Below are 18,805 nucleotides of genomic sequence, written 5' to 3' on the forward strand. Positions count from 1 at the left end.
TGGTCATCAAAGCATACATCAGTATAGCAGCCATTGTTGAAAAAAAAAAAGTTTTATTTTGTGTTTTATTGCACAGGACAAGCATTTCCCTCTCGGGGTTCGCATGGGAGAGGATTCTCCAGATGAATGTCACTAACATCGGCCATCGTCTGTAAAGATTGACAACCATAATCTGGTGATTTCACATTCCTGTCTAGCACACGTGTTTGTTTGGAATCCTGTCGTGTGTCTCTGGGTTTGTTTTATATATATACATAACTAGAAAGTATCATTGTGAGCATAATTCAAGTGTAAGCAGTGAGTTTTACAAAGAAAAGTAAAAATTTTGAAACTGAAATAAAGATGAATGTTGACTGATTTCTTGTCAGATGGTCTTTGGACATTTAAAGAAGTCGTTCTGACGTGATGCCTCTGTTGTAGGAGCAGCAACAACCGGCTGTTCTCCAGCCATCCTGATGTTGTAGAATGTGGCTGCAACAAAAGAAATCTGGTTATTTTTAGGCTCATTAAGTGCAGACTTTAAATTCAGTGTCACTTTAACCAAGCGGGACTTGCACAAAGCAGTCAGACTTACAGTTGTTAAAACTTTAAGCATGGACTGTTGGCTTTAGCAGGATCTGAGCAACTAGATAGTAAATCTGTCCTGATAGGACACGCCTACTGTAACTTTTAACTAAGTGAAATGTTTTAGTCTCAAACTGCAGAATTTTGCTCTCCAAAGACCAGCAGCTGTAGCAGAGGGCCACCATTGAAGTACAGTGTTTCATGTGGTCAGTGCATCATAAATTCCACACCCATACACACATGGATTTGCGTGTTATGGACTGACTGTCGGGAAAGCTGTTAATTACTTTGAACTTTGGGATAATTAGAAAAGTGGAGGGTGGGAGCAAATAAAACACCCATTTTATTCTCATTGCACACGGTGTTTTCAAATCAGGATGCCAAAGCTCATTAACAAAACCACATACTACAGCAAATACAATTATGTTCATATAAAACTTTGAAAAGGCAACATGGGTTTTCACATTTGGTGCCAAAAGTATTTTTTTTTTTTCTTTTTCTAATGCATTTTATTTTGTAGTTAGACGTGCACTGGGAATGTGGATCTCCAGAGGCCCAGTGTTGAAACCAGCAGCAGGTGTCAAAGCGTCAAACCTGAACCATCCTGTGTAGTTTTTATTTATTATTCTTTTTAGTCGAATGTATCTACTCGAAATGAGAATTTGCTGTCGTATAACAGTGGTGTGTCGTGATGACTTACATTTTGAGAAGACGTAGTATTTGTAGCCTTCTGGCTCCCGCTGATTCGGTACCGACACAGCAGCTGTGATAGTGGTCGGGAAACCTCTCCAGAACTTCTGGATTGTGATGGCTGGTCCTAGGAGAGAGACTGAAAACAAAAACATTTGTGCAAATTAATGTGAATGTTAAACCAGACTGAAAAGCATTTTTATAGTATAGTTTTATTAAATGAGTATGTGTGTGCAAGTCCTATACAGGACCTGATTGGTGTCTGCTTATCCCCAGATAATGTAGTGTTAAATGGATGAGGGTCTAGGCAGTTCATCACAATCCAAGGCCAGTACCCATTTACAATTGGATGTTCGGAGATGATGCAAACGAAATGTCTTGTCCAAAGATATAGCCGGTTTCGTGACTGGGAATCAAGAAGCCCAGGACCAAATATTGGTAATGTAACCCCTTATCACACCAAGCTACCTGCTCTACATAATTAAATGATTGTGTTGATGTCAACATTATTTCACCCTGTAATCACAACTTTTAATAAGTAGAAACTCAGTAAGTTAGATATTTTCTCAAAAATATAGAATAAATGGGCTGTTGATCTGTTCAACCCCTCAACACTGACTCAGATTTTCAAAGTGCAGTATGTTGTCTCTTGCCCGATAACAGCAAAACTCTTAAACATTTTATCAGATGTTTTTAATCGCATTGGCTGACAACTAAACGTGTTACCAGTTTGTCTGTCCTGTTTGTATGCCATGTGATGATTACTCTTAAATGGGTTAAAGATGATGTTTGTCATTGTTATGATGCTGCTTCTTGGGATGAACCAGAAGCACTGGGCCTGGCCTACCTTTTCTGGAGAAATAGGTCATTCAGTTAAGACAGGTAAGCAGTTAATTTTTTTCATTATTATGTTACAAATTCAAATATCTATTTACTTTTTCCTAAGTTCACTTTCTTTGAAAATGTGTGGTTTCCCTGTTTCCAACCAGAGGAGGTAAATATTGTGCTATGTAACTTATAAATGTTGGTCTTAGATATTTATTTTGTCAGTGTTTAATGGGCAGGCTAACAAAGAGAAATCATTTTGGAATTAGTTAGCTACTGTTAGGCATAGCCTAGCGTGTTAACTGCAGTCAGCCTTACTCATGGAAAACTATTAACATACATTTGGTTCTTCCACTTCGGGAAAAATAATTTTAAGGTGGGCTTCCAAAACCACAGATGTTACCAAATGGAATGAACACATTGATTTAAAAAAAAAAAAAAAAAAGCTTGATTGAAGCCCTACAATGAGATGCAGTATTTCAGCAAGCCAAGAGGTATGTTAGGAAATGGTAGTGAGAAACTAAGGCTGAAAACAGTATTTAGAACGATTAAATATAACTCTTCTGGTGTGGATACCCAAATTGGTAGGGAGACCATAGCTTTATCAAATGCCACCCTAAAGTCACCTCTGTGTAACTGGTCCCGAGGACAGGACTTCATAGTAGACAGTCTAGCGGGATTAAGCCAGTATGAGCTCACTGTTGTCAGAAATGTGCAAAATAGAATTCTACCCATGCAGGAGAGGTAAGTTCATGTTACTAAAGATGATATTCTTGAAATAGTTCTTGGAGTACCTGCTTGGCGAACTGGTCGGCTGCGGGCGGTGTAAATCGCATACTGGGGTTTCCTGCCACACGTGGGACTGGTACCAAACTGGTATGAGTATTTCTGGACCTTTCCCCCTGAGAGAACAGTGCAAATGTCAGTTTTAGGCCTGATTCAGCGTAAGATCATGACAAAAAATGGGAAAATCAAAAGCAGAGAAAATCCAGTAGTCCTATAACTATTACTGGACCAGAGGATTTAAAAAGCACTGGGTAGCCATGATGCTCGTGTTGACTTTTGACTTTGTACTTTTCAGATAAGTGGAGAAACACTGTAGTTTCTGTTTTAAAGCCATAGTCCATTAACAGTACAGATAAGAGTTGGCATTAATAGTGTTGCATATAAGATTCAACAGTAGCTGATCACCTCTCTTGAAGAAGTAGACTGACTCTCTTCTGTTCTTGTACTGAGGCACAGAGAGGGCAGCGGTGACTTGGCCCTGAAGCCCACCAAAGCCTGTTTCAATCACTTTAGGATAACCCGGATCCAAAACATCATTTTCAAATCTCCAATATTTGGGTCCCTGTGAGCATCACAGACATCAGCAGAAACCAGCATTAACACTTTGACTAACGGGCTTGAGGATCTTAAACAAATCTGCTTTTCCAGTAATTGGTCCCTACACTTGAGCTCGAACCCAGAGAAAGTGGATCAGTGTGAACAACGGTATCAAGGAAGCACGACTGACTATGTTTTATACCTATACTTCATTAGGTACACTTTTGATTTCAAAACTGCCTTAACCATCTTAATTGTTGATGGCACGAGATTCAACAAAATGCTGGAAATATTCCTCAGACTTGAATCCATATTGACATGGTACCATATCCATCCATCAATTTTCCAAAACCTCAGATTCCAGTTTAGGGTCACAGGGAAGCTGGAATGTACCCCTACTTGGCAAGAGTGGGGGTACACCATGGACTGCTCAGTCTATCGCAGAGCCATTACAGACAACCAACCTGAATTGATATGAGGTTGGATCCATGTTTTTGATGTTTGAGCCTAAAATCTGAATCTCTGAGCAGAAATCAAGGCTAATCAGACCAGGCAGCATTTTTTCCCAATCTTCCATTTTTCGACTAAAGTTTCCTGTTCTTAGCTGGCAGAACTAGCAGGTGCTGTGGTCTACTTAATCTGTGTCAAGCTTCAATAAAGATGTGTTCAAAGATGTTCTGCATACAGTGCATCTAGAAAGTATTCACAGACAAGCTGTAATAACACATTTTATGTTACAGCCTTATTCCAAAATGGATGAATTTCTTTTCCTCAAAATTCTACACACAACACCCCATAATGATGAGGTGAAAAAATTTTTTGTTTGAGATTTTTGCAAATTTATTAAAAGTTTAAAAAAAAAAAACCCTTAAGAAATTATTAGTATGTAAGTATTCACAGCATATGCCATGAAGCTCAAAATTGAGCTCAGGTGCCTCCTGTTTCCACTGAACATCCTTGAAATGTTTCTACATCTTAAATGAAAGACGTTCAGATTCACCAGGACTTCCTAGAGCTGGCAGTCTGACCTGACTCACTCAATCAGTGCCAGCATTCCTCTGTGGAGAAAGGAGAACCTTCTCTGAAGCAATCCACCAATCAGACCTGTATGGTAGAGTGGCCAGACATAAGCCACTCCTTAGTCAAAGGCACCTGAAGGACTCAGACCATGAGAAACCAAGTTCTCTGGTCTGATGAGACAAAGATTGAACACTTTGGTGTGAATATCAGGTGTCATGTTTGGAGGAAACCAGGCACCATCCCTACAGTGAAGCATGGTGGAGGCAGCATCATGCTGTGGGGATGTTTTTCAGCAGCACAAACTGGGAGACTAGTCAGGATTGATGGAAAGATGAATGTAGCAATGTACAAAGACATTCTGGATGAAAACCTGCTCCAGAGCGCTCTTGACCTCAAATTGGGGTAACGGTTCGTCTTTCAGCAGGACAATGACCCTAAGCACACAGCAAAGATATCAAAGGAGTGGCTTCAGGACAACTCTGTGAATGTCCTTGAGTGGCCCAGCCAGAGCCTAGACCTGAATCTGATTGAACATCTCTGGAGAGATCTGAAAATGGCTGTGCACAAATGCTCCCCATCCAACCTGATGGAGATTGAGAGGTGCTGCAAAGAGGAATGGACAAAACTGCCCAAAGATAGGTGCACCAAGCTTGTGGCATCATATTCAAGAAGACTCGAGGCTGTAATTGCTGCCAAATGTGCATCAACAAAGTATTGAGCAAAAGCTGTTAATCTTATGTACATGTGATTTCTTCATGTTTATTATTATTATTTTAATAAATTTGCAAAAATTTAAAAACTTTTTCATGTCATATGGGGTGGTGTGAGTACAAGTTTGAACTTAATTTTGGAATAAGGCTGTAACAAGGAAATTTGGAAAAAGGGAAGCGCTGTGAATATTTTCCAGGTTCACTGTACCTAAGTACAGTTTATTTGAATTGCTGGCCTTCTTGGACTTCTGCCATGAAAAAGACATTTTAACCCAAAAAACCACTGCTCTGTTGTTTGTGAAAGTCCAGGTAGATGAGCAATTTGTGCAAAACCTCAAACCTGCATGTCTGGAATCAACAACCATGCTAACATTCTAAATGTTTCAACTTCATTCTGATGTGTGGTTTGAACTTCAGTAGATCCTCTTGACCTGTCTATACACCTAAATGCAGTGAGCTTCTGCCATGTGACTTTGAGAATAGATATTTACTTTAGTGAGCAGGTGAACAAATTTACCCCATGAAGTAGCCAGTGTTAGATTTTTAAAATTAGTTGTGTTTTCAACAATTTAGAGCTTGTCCTTTGATAAATTAGGTTGGGTTTGGCTTGAAGATTTGTCCCAACATTTCACAGAATTGCATTGGACTCAAAAAGTATAAAAAGTTGTGGAGAACATGTTGTTTGACATATGTTTAGACAGATATGTCAGTTTAGTTACTGATTTATAGTTAATACTTCTACTCAAGTTCTTGAAATGGAGAAATATCGCCACCTGATGGACATTTACCATTAATACAGGTACAACAGAGATTTGTCAAGAGCTCTAGTTAATAATGTTCAAGGTGGGTACCAAAGGACAACTAAGACTTAGCTAGCAATGCAACCTGCTACGACTGGGAATTATTCATGTTCAGTCAGCTCAAGTGTACCTAAAAAAAGAACTTCTACTGTAAATTCAAAGTTTAAAAGAAATTTGGTTTAGAAAATATCTAATGCGTTCCATCTTGATTTGTTGTCAAAGCTGACCGTTTGGTTTGTCATATATATATGTGTTAACTGTGAGGAGATGGGAGCGTTCACCTTAAAAATGTAAGTTTTTCCCTGGCAGTTGCAGCGGGTGAAAACAGTGTCGATGGGGGAAGGAACACCCCACATTTGTGTGATGTCTTGGGCTGGACCAGGCTCCATGTTGTTATCCAGAAACCAGAAGATTGTGCCTGTTTAAAAAAACACAGAAGTAATACGGTCCATCCTCGTTATTTGGCAAAATATCTCAAAAGAGCCTGACTAGTTTTCACTGGAGTTTGGTGGAGAGGTGGTGTCTTGCTGTTGATCTTGAATTGTGATATTTGATCCTGAAACCCGCATATGATCTCTGATGCTGATTCCTTTGATCCTCGTTACAGGATGAAACTTACAAACACTAATGAAAACCTAACTTTCCTGGCAAGGCACAAAGATTAAAAATCAGGATCAAAACTGAGTGATCAGGATCAAAGTTAAGTAATCAGCTTCAAAGGTTAAGGTCATAAATGAGCAATTAATCAGAATCAAAGGTCAGCCATTAGGATCAAAGATGAGTGATGAGAATCAAAGCTCAGTCATGAAGATCAAAGATGAGTGATCACAATCAAAGATTAGTGTTCAAGATCAAAAAACTATCAGGGTCAAACTTGGGTGAACAGGAGTTCAGCCAACAAAAGGTCAGCATCAAAGATCTGCAATCAAAGGTAAGTTGTTATCAATCAACAACAGGTCATCAATCGGAAATGAGGGTGAACAATCAGGGTGTAAAAAAGAGATTAAATGAATAACTGTCCCTAACCTAAAGGACTGCTGACACTTGGCAGAGGTATGTGACCTCTGGGTGCCCTTCTAGCTGGTTGTAATGGCTGAACGGGTCTAAAAATCAAGTGCCTGGTACTGACCTCTGAAAACCACCATGGTGCCGTTCCTCAGTGTGGTGACGCCACTGACCGGTTTCCTGCTGCACAGGTTGGTGTCACTGCTGTCATCTAAGAGGGAAAAGACCCAAATGAAGTGGCTAGTAGTTTATGCAGTGCAGGAAAAGTGCTTTTCCTGTCATTTGAGCAGTGAGACGTCCACATACATAATGGAAAAAAAGAACCAAGCTCATAAAACTCTGCCACCGCTAATAAATGTGGAGCAGACACTAAATCCTCACTTAAAACACTTTACATCCCAGAGCATCTGGATTCTTTCCATGGAACAATACCCATGTGATGCAAATGTTGTTTACCTGCTTGATAGTCTCCAGAATTGTTAACGTTCGGTGTCTCCGGTGGTTCAGTCTCAGGTTTGGATGTGGGAGTAACTAGACTTGGTTTAAGTGTGAGCGGCCTGTCTAGGGGTTTTGTTGTAGGTTCTGTTGGTGCAGGCTTGGTTGGGTGTTGAGTGCTTTTCAGTGAATTGGCAATGGTCTCATCATCCGGTGCTGGATTTGTTGTTGAGGGAGCGTTCGTTGTCAGGGAGTCCTTCTCAGGTACAGAATCAGGATCAAAAGTAGACAAGTTCTCAGTTGCTGCTGAAGAACCGCTTGTGGAAAAACCTTGAACGTCTGGCATAAGTGAAGCGGTGATGGTAGTCTGAGAGTCGGTGTATGGTTCTGTGTTTCCCGGTGGAGCGGTCGAGGCCTGCATGGATCCAGTGAACACTGGAACCACAGTGGGGTTGGAGGCTGGTTCTGTAACAGGGATTGGGTTGGTAGTTGGACTTGATTCTTGGCTGGAGTTTGAGTTTTCAGCTTTTTCTGGATCCAAGGTAAAGACTTGTGGATCTTGAGACGAGGCATCAGTTGGTTCTGGGTTGGTAACTGTTGGAGGAGGGCCAGTTTGGGGTGCTGTGCTGGTCATGGGCTGGCTGGTGATTGATTGAACAGTTGAGGGGGACTGTGGGTCAGTATTTACTGGTTCAGACTCCGTCTCTGGTTTAGCTGTGTCTGTGGACAAATATAATTATAAAATAAAAAAAATGTCAACTATAATTCAGATAGGTTGAAAGCTGATCTCCATGGACAGGAAGTAACCTCAATCCACTTCCAATGTCTAATTTGCCAATTTGGGCCAATCTCTAATGTCAGCAAAGTAGTGAGCAGGGTGTTTGTATCTGTACAATCAATCAATCAATCAATTTTTTTATATAGCGCCAAATCACAACAAACAGTTGCCCCAAGGCGCTTTATATTGTAAGGCAAGGCCATACAATAATTATGTAAAACCCCAACGGTCAAAACGACCCCCTGTGAGCAAGCACTTGGCTACAGTGGGAAGGAAAAACTCCCTTTTAACAGGAAGAAACCTCCAGCAGAACCAGGCTCAGGGAGGGGCAGTCTTCTGCTGGGACTGGTTGGGGCTGAGGGAGAGAACCAGGAAAAAGACATGCTGTGGAGGGGAGCAGAGATCAATCACTAATGATTAAATGGTAAAGATAAATCAAAAATGGCTGGACAGATTTCATTCAACCTTCATGAGAACATTACATGGATAAATATCTAGAGGTGATTACATTTTGGTGTAGTTTGATCAAAGGTCAAGGTCTGAAAACATTATTTATTTATATCTCAACAAACAAGAAACTTAGGTGAATCACAAGATGTAGTTTGTGAAAGTTCAAACTCAAGGAAAACATGGTCCCAAAAATAATACACCTTTTATATCTCAAAAACCACAAAGATTAGTGCTTAGATCGATGATCTAAGTATCTATTGATCAGGAAAAAAAATTGTGACTGGTTGATATGACTTCAGAATGAAGACCCAGAAGTTGTATGATGAAGTCATCCATAGTCAGAAAATACTTTTATGAGCATATGTACATTTATTTAACCAGGTTGGTCCTATTGAGATCGAGATCTCTTACAAGGGAGACCTGGACAGTTTTTTATTTTATTTTTTTTTTTTTAATCATGGTGTTTGAAGGACGCGGGGTCTGAAAAACATCTTTTTTTTTAAACATCTCAACTGCCAAGAAACCTCGATGAACCATGAGATTTGTTTGGTCAGAGGTCAAAGTCAAAACATAGCCTACAAAAATCACATTTTTTTGTGTGTATCTCAACAACTAAGAAGTCTAGAAGGATGATCTAAAGTCCATATTGAGCAGAAAGATATGTGACATATTGGTATGAATGACACACAGAAGTCTGAAGTTTTCCTCAGAGAGAATTGGTTGTTAAAGAATTTATTCCAATGACACAATCACCTCGATTATACCTTTGGTTCTTTGTTAGAATGTTTGATGTTTCTCAGGTAGTTGTTGGTAGAGGTTGCAGCTTGATTACATGCTAGTTAGTGATCAAAAACGGGCGATGTTGCCATTTCTGACGTTTCTGTGTATGATTTCACCTGTTTTTTCAGATTTGTTTTAGTGAACGGATGTTTTTCTAAAAGATGATTGCTTCAGTGATTACTATGGTGGCCTCACCTGTAAATGGCCTTCTCCAACCATAGTGGTACGGACATGATGAAACATTAAACTCCCAGCTATATAGGAGCGTTTATGTTAAGTTGTGTGGTTGTTGTCACATACCTGCGCTTTCAGCCGTGGCTGCCGCAGTAGTCGGGTTAATGGAGGAAGGGATGACCTGGGTGGGCTTCTCTGAGTGAGTTGTCGATGTTTGAGAGATGACTGTGGATGTTTGTGGCATGAACACTGTGGTAGACGTAATATCCTGAATGTTTGTCACGGTGGTTTTAGAGTTAGTAGTGCTGTCGGGAACAGGACTAATAGCTGGATCCTCCAGGCCATTATCCAAAGCTTCATCAGCTGGAAGGATTTCATGATTCATATCTACAGAAGTACAATGAAAGTGAAAAACTTTCTCTCTGACAAGGAGACTGTTTTATTGCCATTTATCAGTTTGATTGTTAGCAGGATATTGCAAAAGAATTGAACAGATTTCAGTGACATTTGGTGGACAGGTAGTTCTCAGGTAAAGGAAGAACTCATTCAGTTTTGGGGTGGATTTACATCAAAGGAGTGGATCCTTTGGTCTCAATTGTTGTATTATAATCCTGCATTTGATAGCTGATCCCAAATTCTTTCATCATGATTACAGGATCAAAGCACCTAACAATCAAGATCGAATGTCAGCTGTCAGGATCAACGTTTATGATCAAAGATGGGTGATCGCTATCAAGGTTCAGTTGTGAGGATCAAAGGAAAAGAACATGATCGAAGATGAGTGATTAAGATCCAACATGGGTTTTCAGAATCAAATGTCAGCAACCGGAAATAAAGATATGGATATGGATCAAAGCATATGATCAAAGCTGGGTGATCGGGGTTAAAATGAATTTATTAGGTCCAAAGGCAAAAACCATGACTGGACAGACTCAAAAATCAACAATCAGGATCATAGATTAAGGCTGAATGATCATGATCAAAGTTCAGCTATCAGGATTACTAAACTTTTTCATGTTGTCATTATGGGGTGTTGTGAGTAGAATTTTGAGGGAAGAATGACTTTAATCCACTTTGAAATAAGGCTGCCTGTAACATAACAAAATGTGGAAAAACTGAAGCACTGTGAATACTTTCCGGATGCACCGTACAATCTATTATGTTTCTTCACAATGCAAATATTTTTCAGCTTCCTCCTGAGAGGAGCATGACAGCAATGTCACATTATCTCCCTCCAGAAATGTTCCAAGCCAAATACTGGAAATGAAAAATGTTTCGTCATATATTCCAGACCTCATCTGCGTGTTCCTGCGAGCAGGTCCATGTCCCTCCCACACAATGTCCACTGAAAAGCTCTGCTTTTTTATCGGTCACTGATTCTTGCCTTATAAAACCAACCACAGCTACAGAGCCATGCAACCATCTTCCTGCCTTTTCCCAACATGTTTTATTAAATTAGTGAATTAAGACCATATAAAAATCTGCATTTAAATGTGGTTGGAGTTTCACTGTCAACAACCCCACAATCTGACAATTCTTTGTTTTCCTCGATTAACGTTGTATTTGAATAAATAATCTGTCAGGTTTCAGATTTGACTCAGTGGAAATGTTCAGAAATATTGTAGTTATATTGTAAAATCTGCTTAGATGTAGTCTTTAAATGTAGCCGTTGCAAATTAATTTAGAAATCAATTTTGCAAATTCATACATGGATTATTTTTATTGGTGCTGCTGCACTGATCGCTGATCGAGGTTAATGCAGTTATATTAATCACTCAAAGAGGAAGAGCTCACAAATGTTTATGTTAGTAATAATCCAGACAGAATTTTGCATATTTTTTAATTTTTAAACATTATGATAGACATTGCAATATGGGGCATGTTTTAACATTTTAATTAATTTAACTTGGTTGAAATCTCAATTTTAACCCTGCACCTAGCAAAAAAACAAAAACAAAAAACCAACAACAACATTTAATTATGATGCTGATCCCAATGTATTATTTTCCTCATTGTAGTGGAAATTTGATCAGTTTTCTCCCCAATAACTTGCACAGTGATCTTGGTGAAACGTTTCAGCCATCAGTATCCAGTGCAGGTTGAGATCAGGATCTGAACTGGTTACAATGATCAGAGAGAAGTGATGTCAATCCAGATTCTGTGATTTTCCAGCCTCAGAAAAGGTAGATGCACTTGATTGCTGTTGTACTATTGACTGTGAGTGACAAGCGTTCCATGTCAAATATCAACTTACTTTTTCTAAATGCAGTGACTGAACTGATCAATAAATCAGTCTGTGCCCTCCAGCTTGTTAACACAATAACTTAAAAACAGTAACTGCTGTGATCTTGTATGTGGCCAAATGAAAAAGGCATATCATGAGAATAACATCATTAAGATCTGGTGAATTTTAATGCTGCATCAATCATAAAAAGCAACTTTGTTTCACTTATGTGCTAGCCCATAGGCCTGCCTGCCACCTGTTGGGTGGTTGGTGAATGCTGAATGAATGGTGAAATTCAGGAACATGCGGTTGTTAATGAGGGAGAGAGATAAAGAGATGATTATCCATAGAAATGTACTAAATTAGAGAAATAAACTGTTTTTGGTGATTTCTTTCACAGCAGTTTACATAATCCCTTGGGAAAGATTTTTCATGAATTTAGATGTAAAAAAGAAGACAGAAAATAAGTAAAGAAAAGAAAAAGAAGTCGTGAGGTGGTTAAGTGAGGTGCGTAGTGAATGGGGTCTGTGAGAGGGAGAGAGAGAGAGAGAGAGAGAAAGTGTGTGTATTTCCACAGAGAAATGTCTTAAATTAGATAAACTATTATTTTCTAACTGATCAATAATAGTTGTATTCTAATACTCAAATAGCATGACTACAATTCTACACCTGCAGAAAGGATTTTGAATGGCTGTATAGCGTCCTGTGGCCACCAAAACTATGTTCCTTCATAGGCACTTTTAAGTTCTTCTGAACACCGTGTATCACAGAGGTACCAGGGGACATGAAATTATGGACGTAGTCTGTTATGACTAACATGCATAAAATGTCTCATAAATACACACGTGCTGAACTTGATGAACACAGGTTACCTTGTGTGTTGCAGTGGCTGCTGTAATCTGGGCAGCACTGGTTGTACTTCTGACACTCAGGGTCACAGTTACACAGCTGTCCTCTCTTGAAGACTTCACCACATCGTCCTTTACATGAATCTCCTGTTACACACAAACACATCAGACTTCACTTACTTACTTACTACACTTACTTGTAGTTCCTAGGGTTTGTAAGAGTAGAATGGGAGGCAGAGCCTTCAGCTTTCGGGCTCCTCTCCTGTGGAACCAGCTCCCAATTCAGATCAGGGAGACAGACACCCTCTCTACTTTTAAGATTAGGCTTAAAACTTTCCTTTTTGCTAAAGCTTATAGTTAGGGCTGGATCAGGTGACCCTGAACCATCCCTTAGTTATGCTGCTATAGACGTAGACTGCTGGGGGGTTCCCATGATGCACTGTTTCTTTCTCTTTTTGCTCTGTATGCACCACTCTGCATTTAATCATTAGTGATCGATCTCTGCTCCCCTCCACAGCATGTCTTTTTCCTGGTTCTCTCCCTCAGCCCCAACCAGTCCCAGCAGAAGACTGCCCCTCCCTGAGCCTGGTTCTGCTGGAGGTTTCTTCCTGTTAAAAGGGAGTTTTTCCTTCCCACTGTAGCCAAGTGCTTGCTCACAGGGGGTTGTTTTGACCGTTGGGGTTTTACATAATTATTGTATGGCCTTGCCTTACAATATAAAGCGCCTTGGGGCAACTGTTTGTTGTGATTTGGCGCTATATAAAAAAATTGATTGATTGATTGATTGATTGACTTCAGCACAACAGACCTGCACAGTAATGACCCACTCTAAATGGTAAATGGACTGCATTTATACAACGCTTTTTCATCTGCATCAGACAATCAAAGTGCTTTACAATTATGACTCACATAATTCAGACAGACACACTCACACACCGATGTCAGGGTGCTGCCATACAAGGTGCTCACTACACACCGGGTGCAACTCAGGGATTAAGGACCTCAGCCAAGGGCCCTTAGTGATATTCCGGTCAGGCTGGGGTTTGAACCGAGGATCCTGTGGTCGGAAGTCCAACGTTTAACCACTAGACTATCACCTCCCTTATAAAGATTTTGTTGCTGTTTGTGCTACATTTAGCCAAAAATGTCTTTATAGGCAGGTGTACAAAGCTATAAACAACACTTTTTTCTGTAATAGTTAAGGATTTAGAGTCATCATCATCTGAAACAGTTTAAAAAAAAAAAATCAATAAATGTTGTACTGTAACAAATTGTGGAGGTCTTCATGGCACTGCAGTGTGAGGCAGTCATATTATCAGTGGCGGCTCCAGATTTTTTTTACCTCGGGGGGCGGGGGTGTTAATACTTAGTGCTCGGCTGATAGAATTTGTAGTAAATGCGTAAAAATGTGTTTTCACAAAAGGTTCAGCTTCCTACTGCATATGTGTTGTTAATTCACATATAAAATACAGAACAGATAAAACCAACAACAGCAATTGTTTAAAAATCAAAACAAATGTCCTTCTCACTGGACACAAATACATATGTGGAAAAACTACACAACTAAAAATAGACAACACATTCAATGTGGGGCTATTCTTTTTCACTCTCTAATTTTTGTCATTCTCCTGTTACTCAGTGTTACAGGTTCTTGTTCCAATATCTCATGATTACCTTTCAAATTGGGGACGCTATAGGAAGGAATATCTCCGAAAATAATGGTGAGAAACTAAGGCTGAAAACATTACATTTTGAGTTTGAAAATGCACATTTCTGGTCACATGAGTGGCATGTCGAGATGTATCTGACAGGGGTTGTGCTAGGGTGTGTGTGTGTGGGGGGGGGGGGGGGGGGGCTGGTTTGAACTACGAATGCACACAAACATACACAAACACCTTACATTAGCTACTTGATTAAAAACAAAACGCTCAAGTTTCAAGCTGATGATCTATAAGTTATTATTAAAGTAATAATAAAAGTCAGACTTTTTCAAGTAGGCTATGTGATATTTCAATTTAATTCAATTTATTTAGTATATATAGCGCCAAATCACAACAAAGCTGCCTCAAGGAGCTTCACACGAGTAAGGTGTAACCTTACCAACCCCTAGAGCAAGCACACAGGTGACAGTGGTGAGGAAAAACTCCCTCTCATGATACTGAGGAAGAAACCTCAAGCAGACCAGACTCAAAGGGGTGACCCACTGTGATACCAACCCAGATGACCGGAACAACATGGCTATTGTAACTCCACACATATGAAAGAAACGTTATTCATCAGAGCGCAGCGTACGTCTGGCTGAACTCATTAGTGCAGCAGATAAGAGAATATTTACTGAGGGATCCTTTAAAATGGTGATGCAAGCACCAAATTTGGCACACATACTCATTAGACATTACTCTTTTAAAAATGCCGGGTACCCACATGAACTTTCAATAGGCGGCCAAGAAGGGGTCAATTGAAGTATTACACAGGGGTCAAAATTTAAAAATGCTCCAATCATATTGAAAGGTATTCCATATTATTTGTCTGATCATAAAGATTCCTAAAAGGTCTAGTTTGGACTATCTGTGAATGAATGTTCCGGAGTTATGGGGTAAAAACAGCAAGAACAGTGACAAAGGTCAATTTCAATTTGTACAGGGGTCAAAAGTTAAAGTTGCTCCAATTTTGGTAAAAAAGTGATGCAAATTATTAGTTGGGTGAATACGGTTTTAAAAAGGAATAGTTTGCATCATGTATCATGCTTAGTTATCATGTTACAGGGTAGCATATGTCACATGTCATAGAATCCAATGGATGCTGATATTGTTTAACCTGTACTTTGCAAACCAAGCATGCAACACAGTCAAAACTATTCCATTTATTAATCCTATTAGCTCAACCAGTAATTTGCACCACTATTTACCAAAATTGGAGCAACTTTAACTTTTGACCCCTGTACAAATTGAAATTGACCTTTCTCAGTGTTCTTGCTGTTTTTACCCCATAATTCCAGACCATTCATTCACAGATAGTCCAAACTATACCTTTTTGGAATCTTTATGATCAGACAAATAATATGGAATACCTTTCAATATGATTGGAGCATTTTTAAATTTTGACCCCTGTGTAATACTTCAATTGACCCCTCCTTGGCCACCTATTGAAAGTTCACGTGGGTACCCGGCATTTTTAAAAGAGTAATGTCTAAGGAGTATGTGTGCCAAATTTGGTGCTTGCATCACCATTTGAAGCATTTTTTTCATTTATCCGCTGCACTACATACACAGTCATAGATTACCAGAACAGGGCAGCACCTGGCGGTGGCCACTCAGATTCTGGGGTGCCCCCCCCCCCCATGCCATCCAATGTCACCTGCCGAGACCCACCCGTGGGTGGCATTATGTTGAGCTAATGAAATTCTTAGGAGAGCTGCAGCCTCATCAAGCCTCAACGTCCAGACAGTAAAGTAGATTAAAAACAAAAGCCTTACTTGTGGTACACTGACGTTCGTAGTCTTTGCAGCACTCTTCATAAGACAGACAGCTGTAGTCACACTGGCAGGTGTAACCTCTGTAATACTCGGAGCCACATCGTCCTTTGCAGGTGTTTGCTGTAAATGAAACACAATATTAAAAAAATAAAACAAGATTCCATTTGGTGTTTTTTTTTACAACACTTCCTTCAGTAACATAACAACTGATTCATAATTATTAACAAACCACTTCAGGAAATGTTCATTCGGAAAAACTGGCTTCATAAAATCTTGTATATGTAATACTCACTCTGAGCAGCAATAAAGGTCAACGCCTGCAAAACGGCAACAGCACAAAACAGAGTGGAAGGCATCCTTCTGCAAACAGAATATGAGACACACAAAGAATAAATAAATCAGAGTTCGCTCATGTCATATTTGATTACATTTCCAAAATGAGCCAGAATCAGATGAGAGAGACAATAAGTGCAGCTCACCTTTAGTGAGCTCAAGTCCGAGAGAGGGTTTGAGCTGAGCTACTTTTAAAAGCCTCTCAGGGTCCGGCTGATTCAGGGTTAATTGCTCGTTCTAATTAAATGTATGATGAGTTCACAGGCTGTAGGGAGGATCCTCCAGACCAGACCAGAAGTCCAGACAGCAAGTTTTCCGACAAACAGCTGGCAGCACATCAACACACATCCGTGCCAGGCAGACAAGTGACATCACACCGTTTACAGAGGAAAAAAAGTGAGAATGTTATAACCTGCAGTTCAGTCAGGATGGCTGGCAGGGGCGACTTAATGCCCAACCCAACAGTAACGAAGGAGCAGCCCAAGAGTCTTACTCAGAGGTGGGACGAATTCCAGGGGCCCTAAATCACATGGGACCCCGTGCTTCCTTTATAAGAAAATAATACTCATAAAATGACAGTAAAACTGAGTGAGTTTTTTCTTACCACTGTCGCAAGTGTGCTTACTCATGGAGAGGGTTCGACCTTTACCGATATGTGGCGTCTTGGAATGACTTATGTTGTGATTTGACACTGTATAAATAAATTGTATTGAACACGAAACACACAAAAACTAAATACCATACTAGCGTAATTATAAGACACACATCTGAAAAATAAGGGCCATCTTTGAAAAAGTGTTGTATTAAAATAGACATTTTTATAATTTTATTTAAACATGATTAAAGTAGTAGGAAATGGATTTTAAAATGTTTTAATTTGCTGATATTCACCTACAGCTGTGGTTGAAAGTTCTCATCATGGGCACGAGCAGTGGTAGTTTTGAGCTTTTATTTGGGATCTTCTCTAATCCACACATGGTTAAAATTATGCATACCGGCTCAAATATATACATACACTCCCTCTAATATTTGGTTAAATGTCCCTTAGTAAGGTACATCTTGACCAGACATTTTTGGTAGCCATCAAAAAGCTTCTGGCATAATTCTGACTGAATAGTGGAACACTCTTCTTGGCAGAATTGGTAGAGTTCATTTAAATTGGTTGGTATTCTGGCACAAACCTGGATTTTCAGTGTAGCCCACCATTTTTCAGAAGGCTTGATGGTGGGGCTTTGGAAAGGCCATTCCAGATTCCTGCTTTATTCAACCCAGAACCACGTTTGATGTGTGTTTGGGATCACTGTACTGTTGGAACACTCAATTACAGCCAAGTTTCAACCGCCAAGCAGTTGAACTGAGATGACATTTAAGAATTTAGGGGTAGTCTTCCTTCTTTATTATTCCATCCACTTTGTGTAAAACACCAGTGCCACTGACAGCAAAACATCCCCAGAACATGATGCTACCACTGCGATGCTAGAGAGTTGGTAGTGTTCTTAGGTTTAAAGTCTTACCTTTATTTCTCCAAACATACCTTTTGTCATTGTCATACACTGTATATATGGGACAAATTGTGTGTGACATCACCCGTAGGTTTCCTATAGAGACCCAGAACAGGCAATATAAAGTCAGGATATGGACTATGTCCTGGGGCATTGCCATATTCACAGCAACATTATGATTGATGTTGTGTGTTGGGGGGTTTGGCTGGACGTTTTGGTGTTGTTTTCTTTTCTTTGCTCTCCAGGTGGTATGCAAACTGGTTTTTGTCTATGGAGACGGTGCTGGCAGAAGAGTCCTTCACCCTCATCAGCATTATTAGCTGCACCTGTGGATGATGCTCACGTGTAAACTTAAAGACTTTCAGCTGAAGCAGATAATGAGATGGCGTTCTGCATTTAAGCCATGAGTGGTTCGGGCAGAATTGCCGGGAACTCGACCTTGTGACATTCGTTTGTGAGACGCTGAGGACCGCGCCTGGGTTTGACACATCGTGCCTGTGAAGGAGGACGGGTGAGGGACACATGCTGTCAGCACACATCAGAGGTGATTGATTGTCTGAATAAGTGTTAACAGTAATTTGGTATTTTGTTACGCAGTATATTTGAACATTGATGAGAATTGTGCAGCTCGCTTCTCACTGCCGTGGCGTACGGACTGATGATCCTCCACCTGTTGTAAGAAGCTGCTCATTTACATAAAGCTTAAATTCAGACCTGAATGTGTTGCTGATAGTGCGTGCCTTTGAAGGATATTTGTTGTAGCTGTTGACTTACCTCACCTTTTCCATCCTTCACAGAGTCAGTGTGTCGTCGGGTGTTCGGCTGTGAGTCTGGGTCCAGAAGCGCCGAGCTTTGATCCATTTCAGCGC

At 40.0% G+C, this 18,805-nt stretch overlaps 2 protein-coding genes across 2 annotated transcripts in view; one reads left to right on the plus strand and one right to left on the minus strand.

The window, feature by feature from the left end:
• The window catches only part of tprb (translocated promoter region b, nuclear basket protein), a 59,020-nt gene extending 58,662 nt beyond the window's left edge, over window positions 1-358 (plus strand). The window contains 1 exon segment of the mRNA XM_034179603.1: window positions 77-358. Within this exon segment, the coding sequence (XP_034035494.1) occupies window positions 77-126 (50 nt within the window). The 3' untranslated portion in view covers window positions 127-358.
• On the minus strand, window positions 33-16,520 carry prg4b (proteoglycan 4b). Its single transcript, XM_034179602.1, has 11 exons — window positions 16,394-16,520; window positions 16,102-16,221; window positions 12,651-12,773; window positions 9,681-9,941; window positions 7,394-8,092; window positions 7,062-7,148; window positions 6,214-6,350; window positions 3,271-3,427; window positions 2,874-2,981; window positions 1,265-1,393; window positions 33-471 (listed from the first exon to the last, which is right to left on the minus strand). The coding sequence occupies exons 1-11, from the start codon at window positions 16,455-16,457 to the stop codon at window positions 365-367; spliced, it is 1,992 nt and encodes a 663-aa protein (XP_034035493.1). The 5' UTR covers window positions 16,458-16,520; the 3' UTR covers window positions 33-364.
• Between the last annotated feature and the right edge of the window lie 2,285 nt (window positions 16,521-18,805).

This window comes from Thalassophryne amazonica, chromosome 10, assembly GCF_902500255.1.
Source record: "Thalassophryne amazonica chromosome 10, fThaAma1.1, whole genome shotgun sequence".
NCBI lineage: Eukaryota > Metazoa > Chordata > Actinopteri > Batrachoidiformes > Batrachoididae > Thalassophryne > Thalassophryne amazonica.

Excerpts from the sequence above, each read along its gene's own strand:
- prg4b (XM_034179602.1), bottom strand. The coding sequence starts at position 16,457 with ATGCCTTCCACTCTGTTTTGTGCTGTTGCCGTTTTGCAGGCGTTGACC. Across the intron at positions 16,222-16,393 it reads GACCTTTATTGCTGCTCAGA|CAAACACCTGCAAAGGACGA; the intron begins GTGAGTATTACA and ends TTTCATTTACAG. Across the intron at positions 472-1,264 it reads ATACTACGTCTTCTCAAAAT|CCACATTCTACAACATCAGG; the intron begins GTAAGTCATCAC and ends CTTTTGTTGCAG.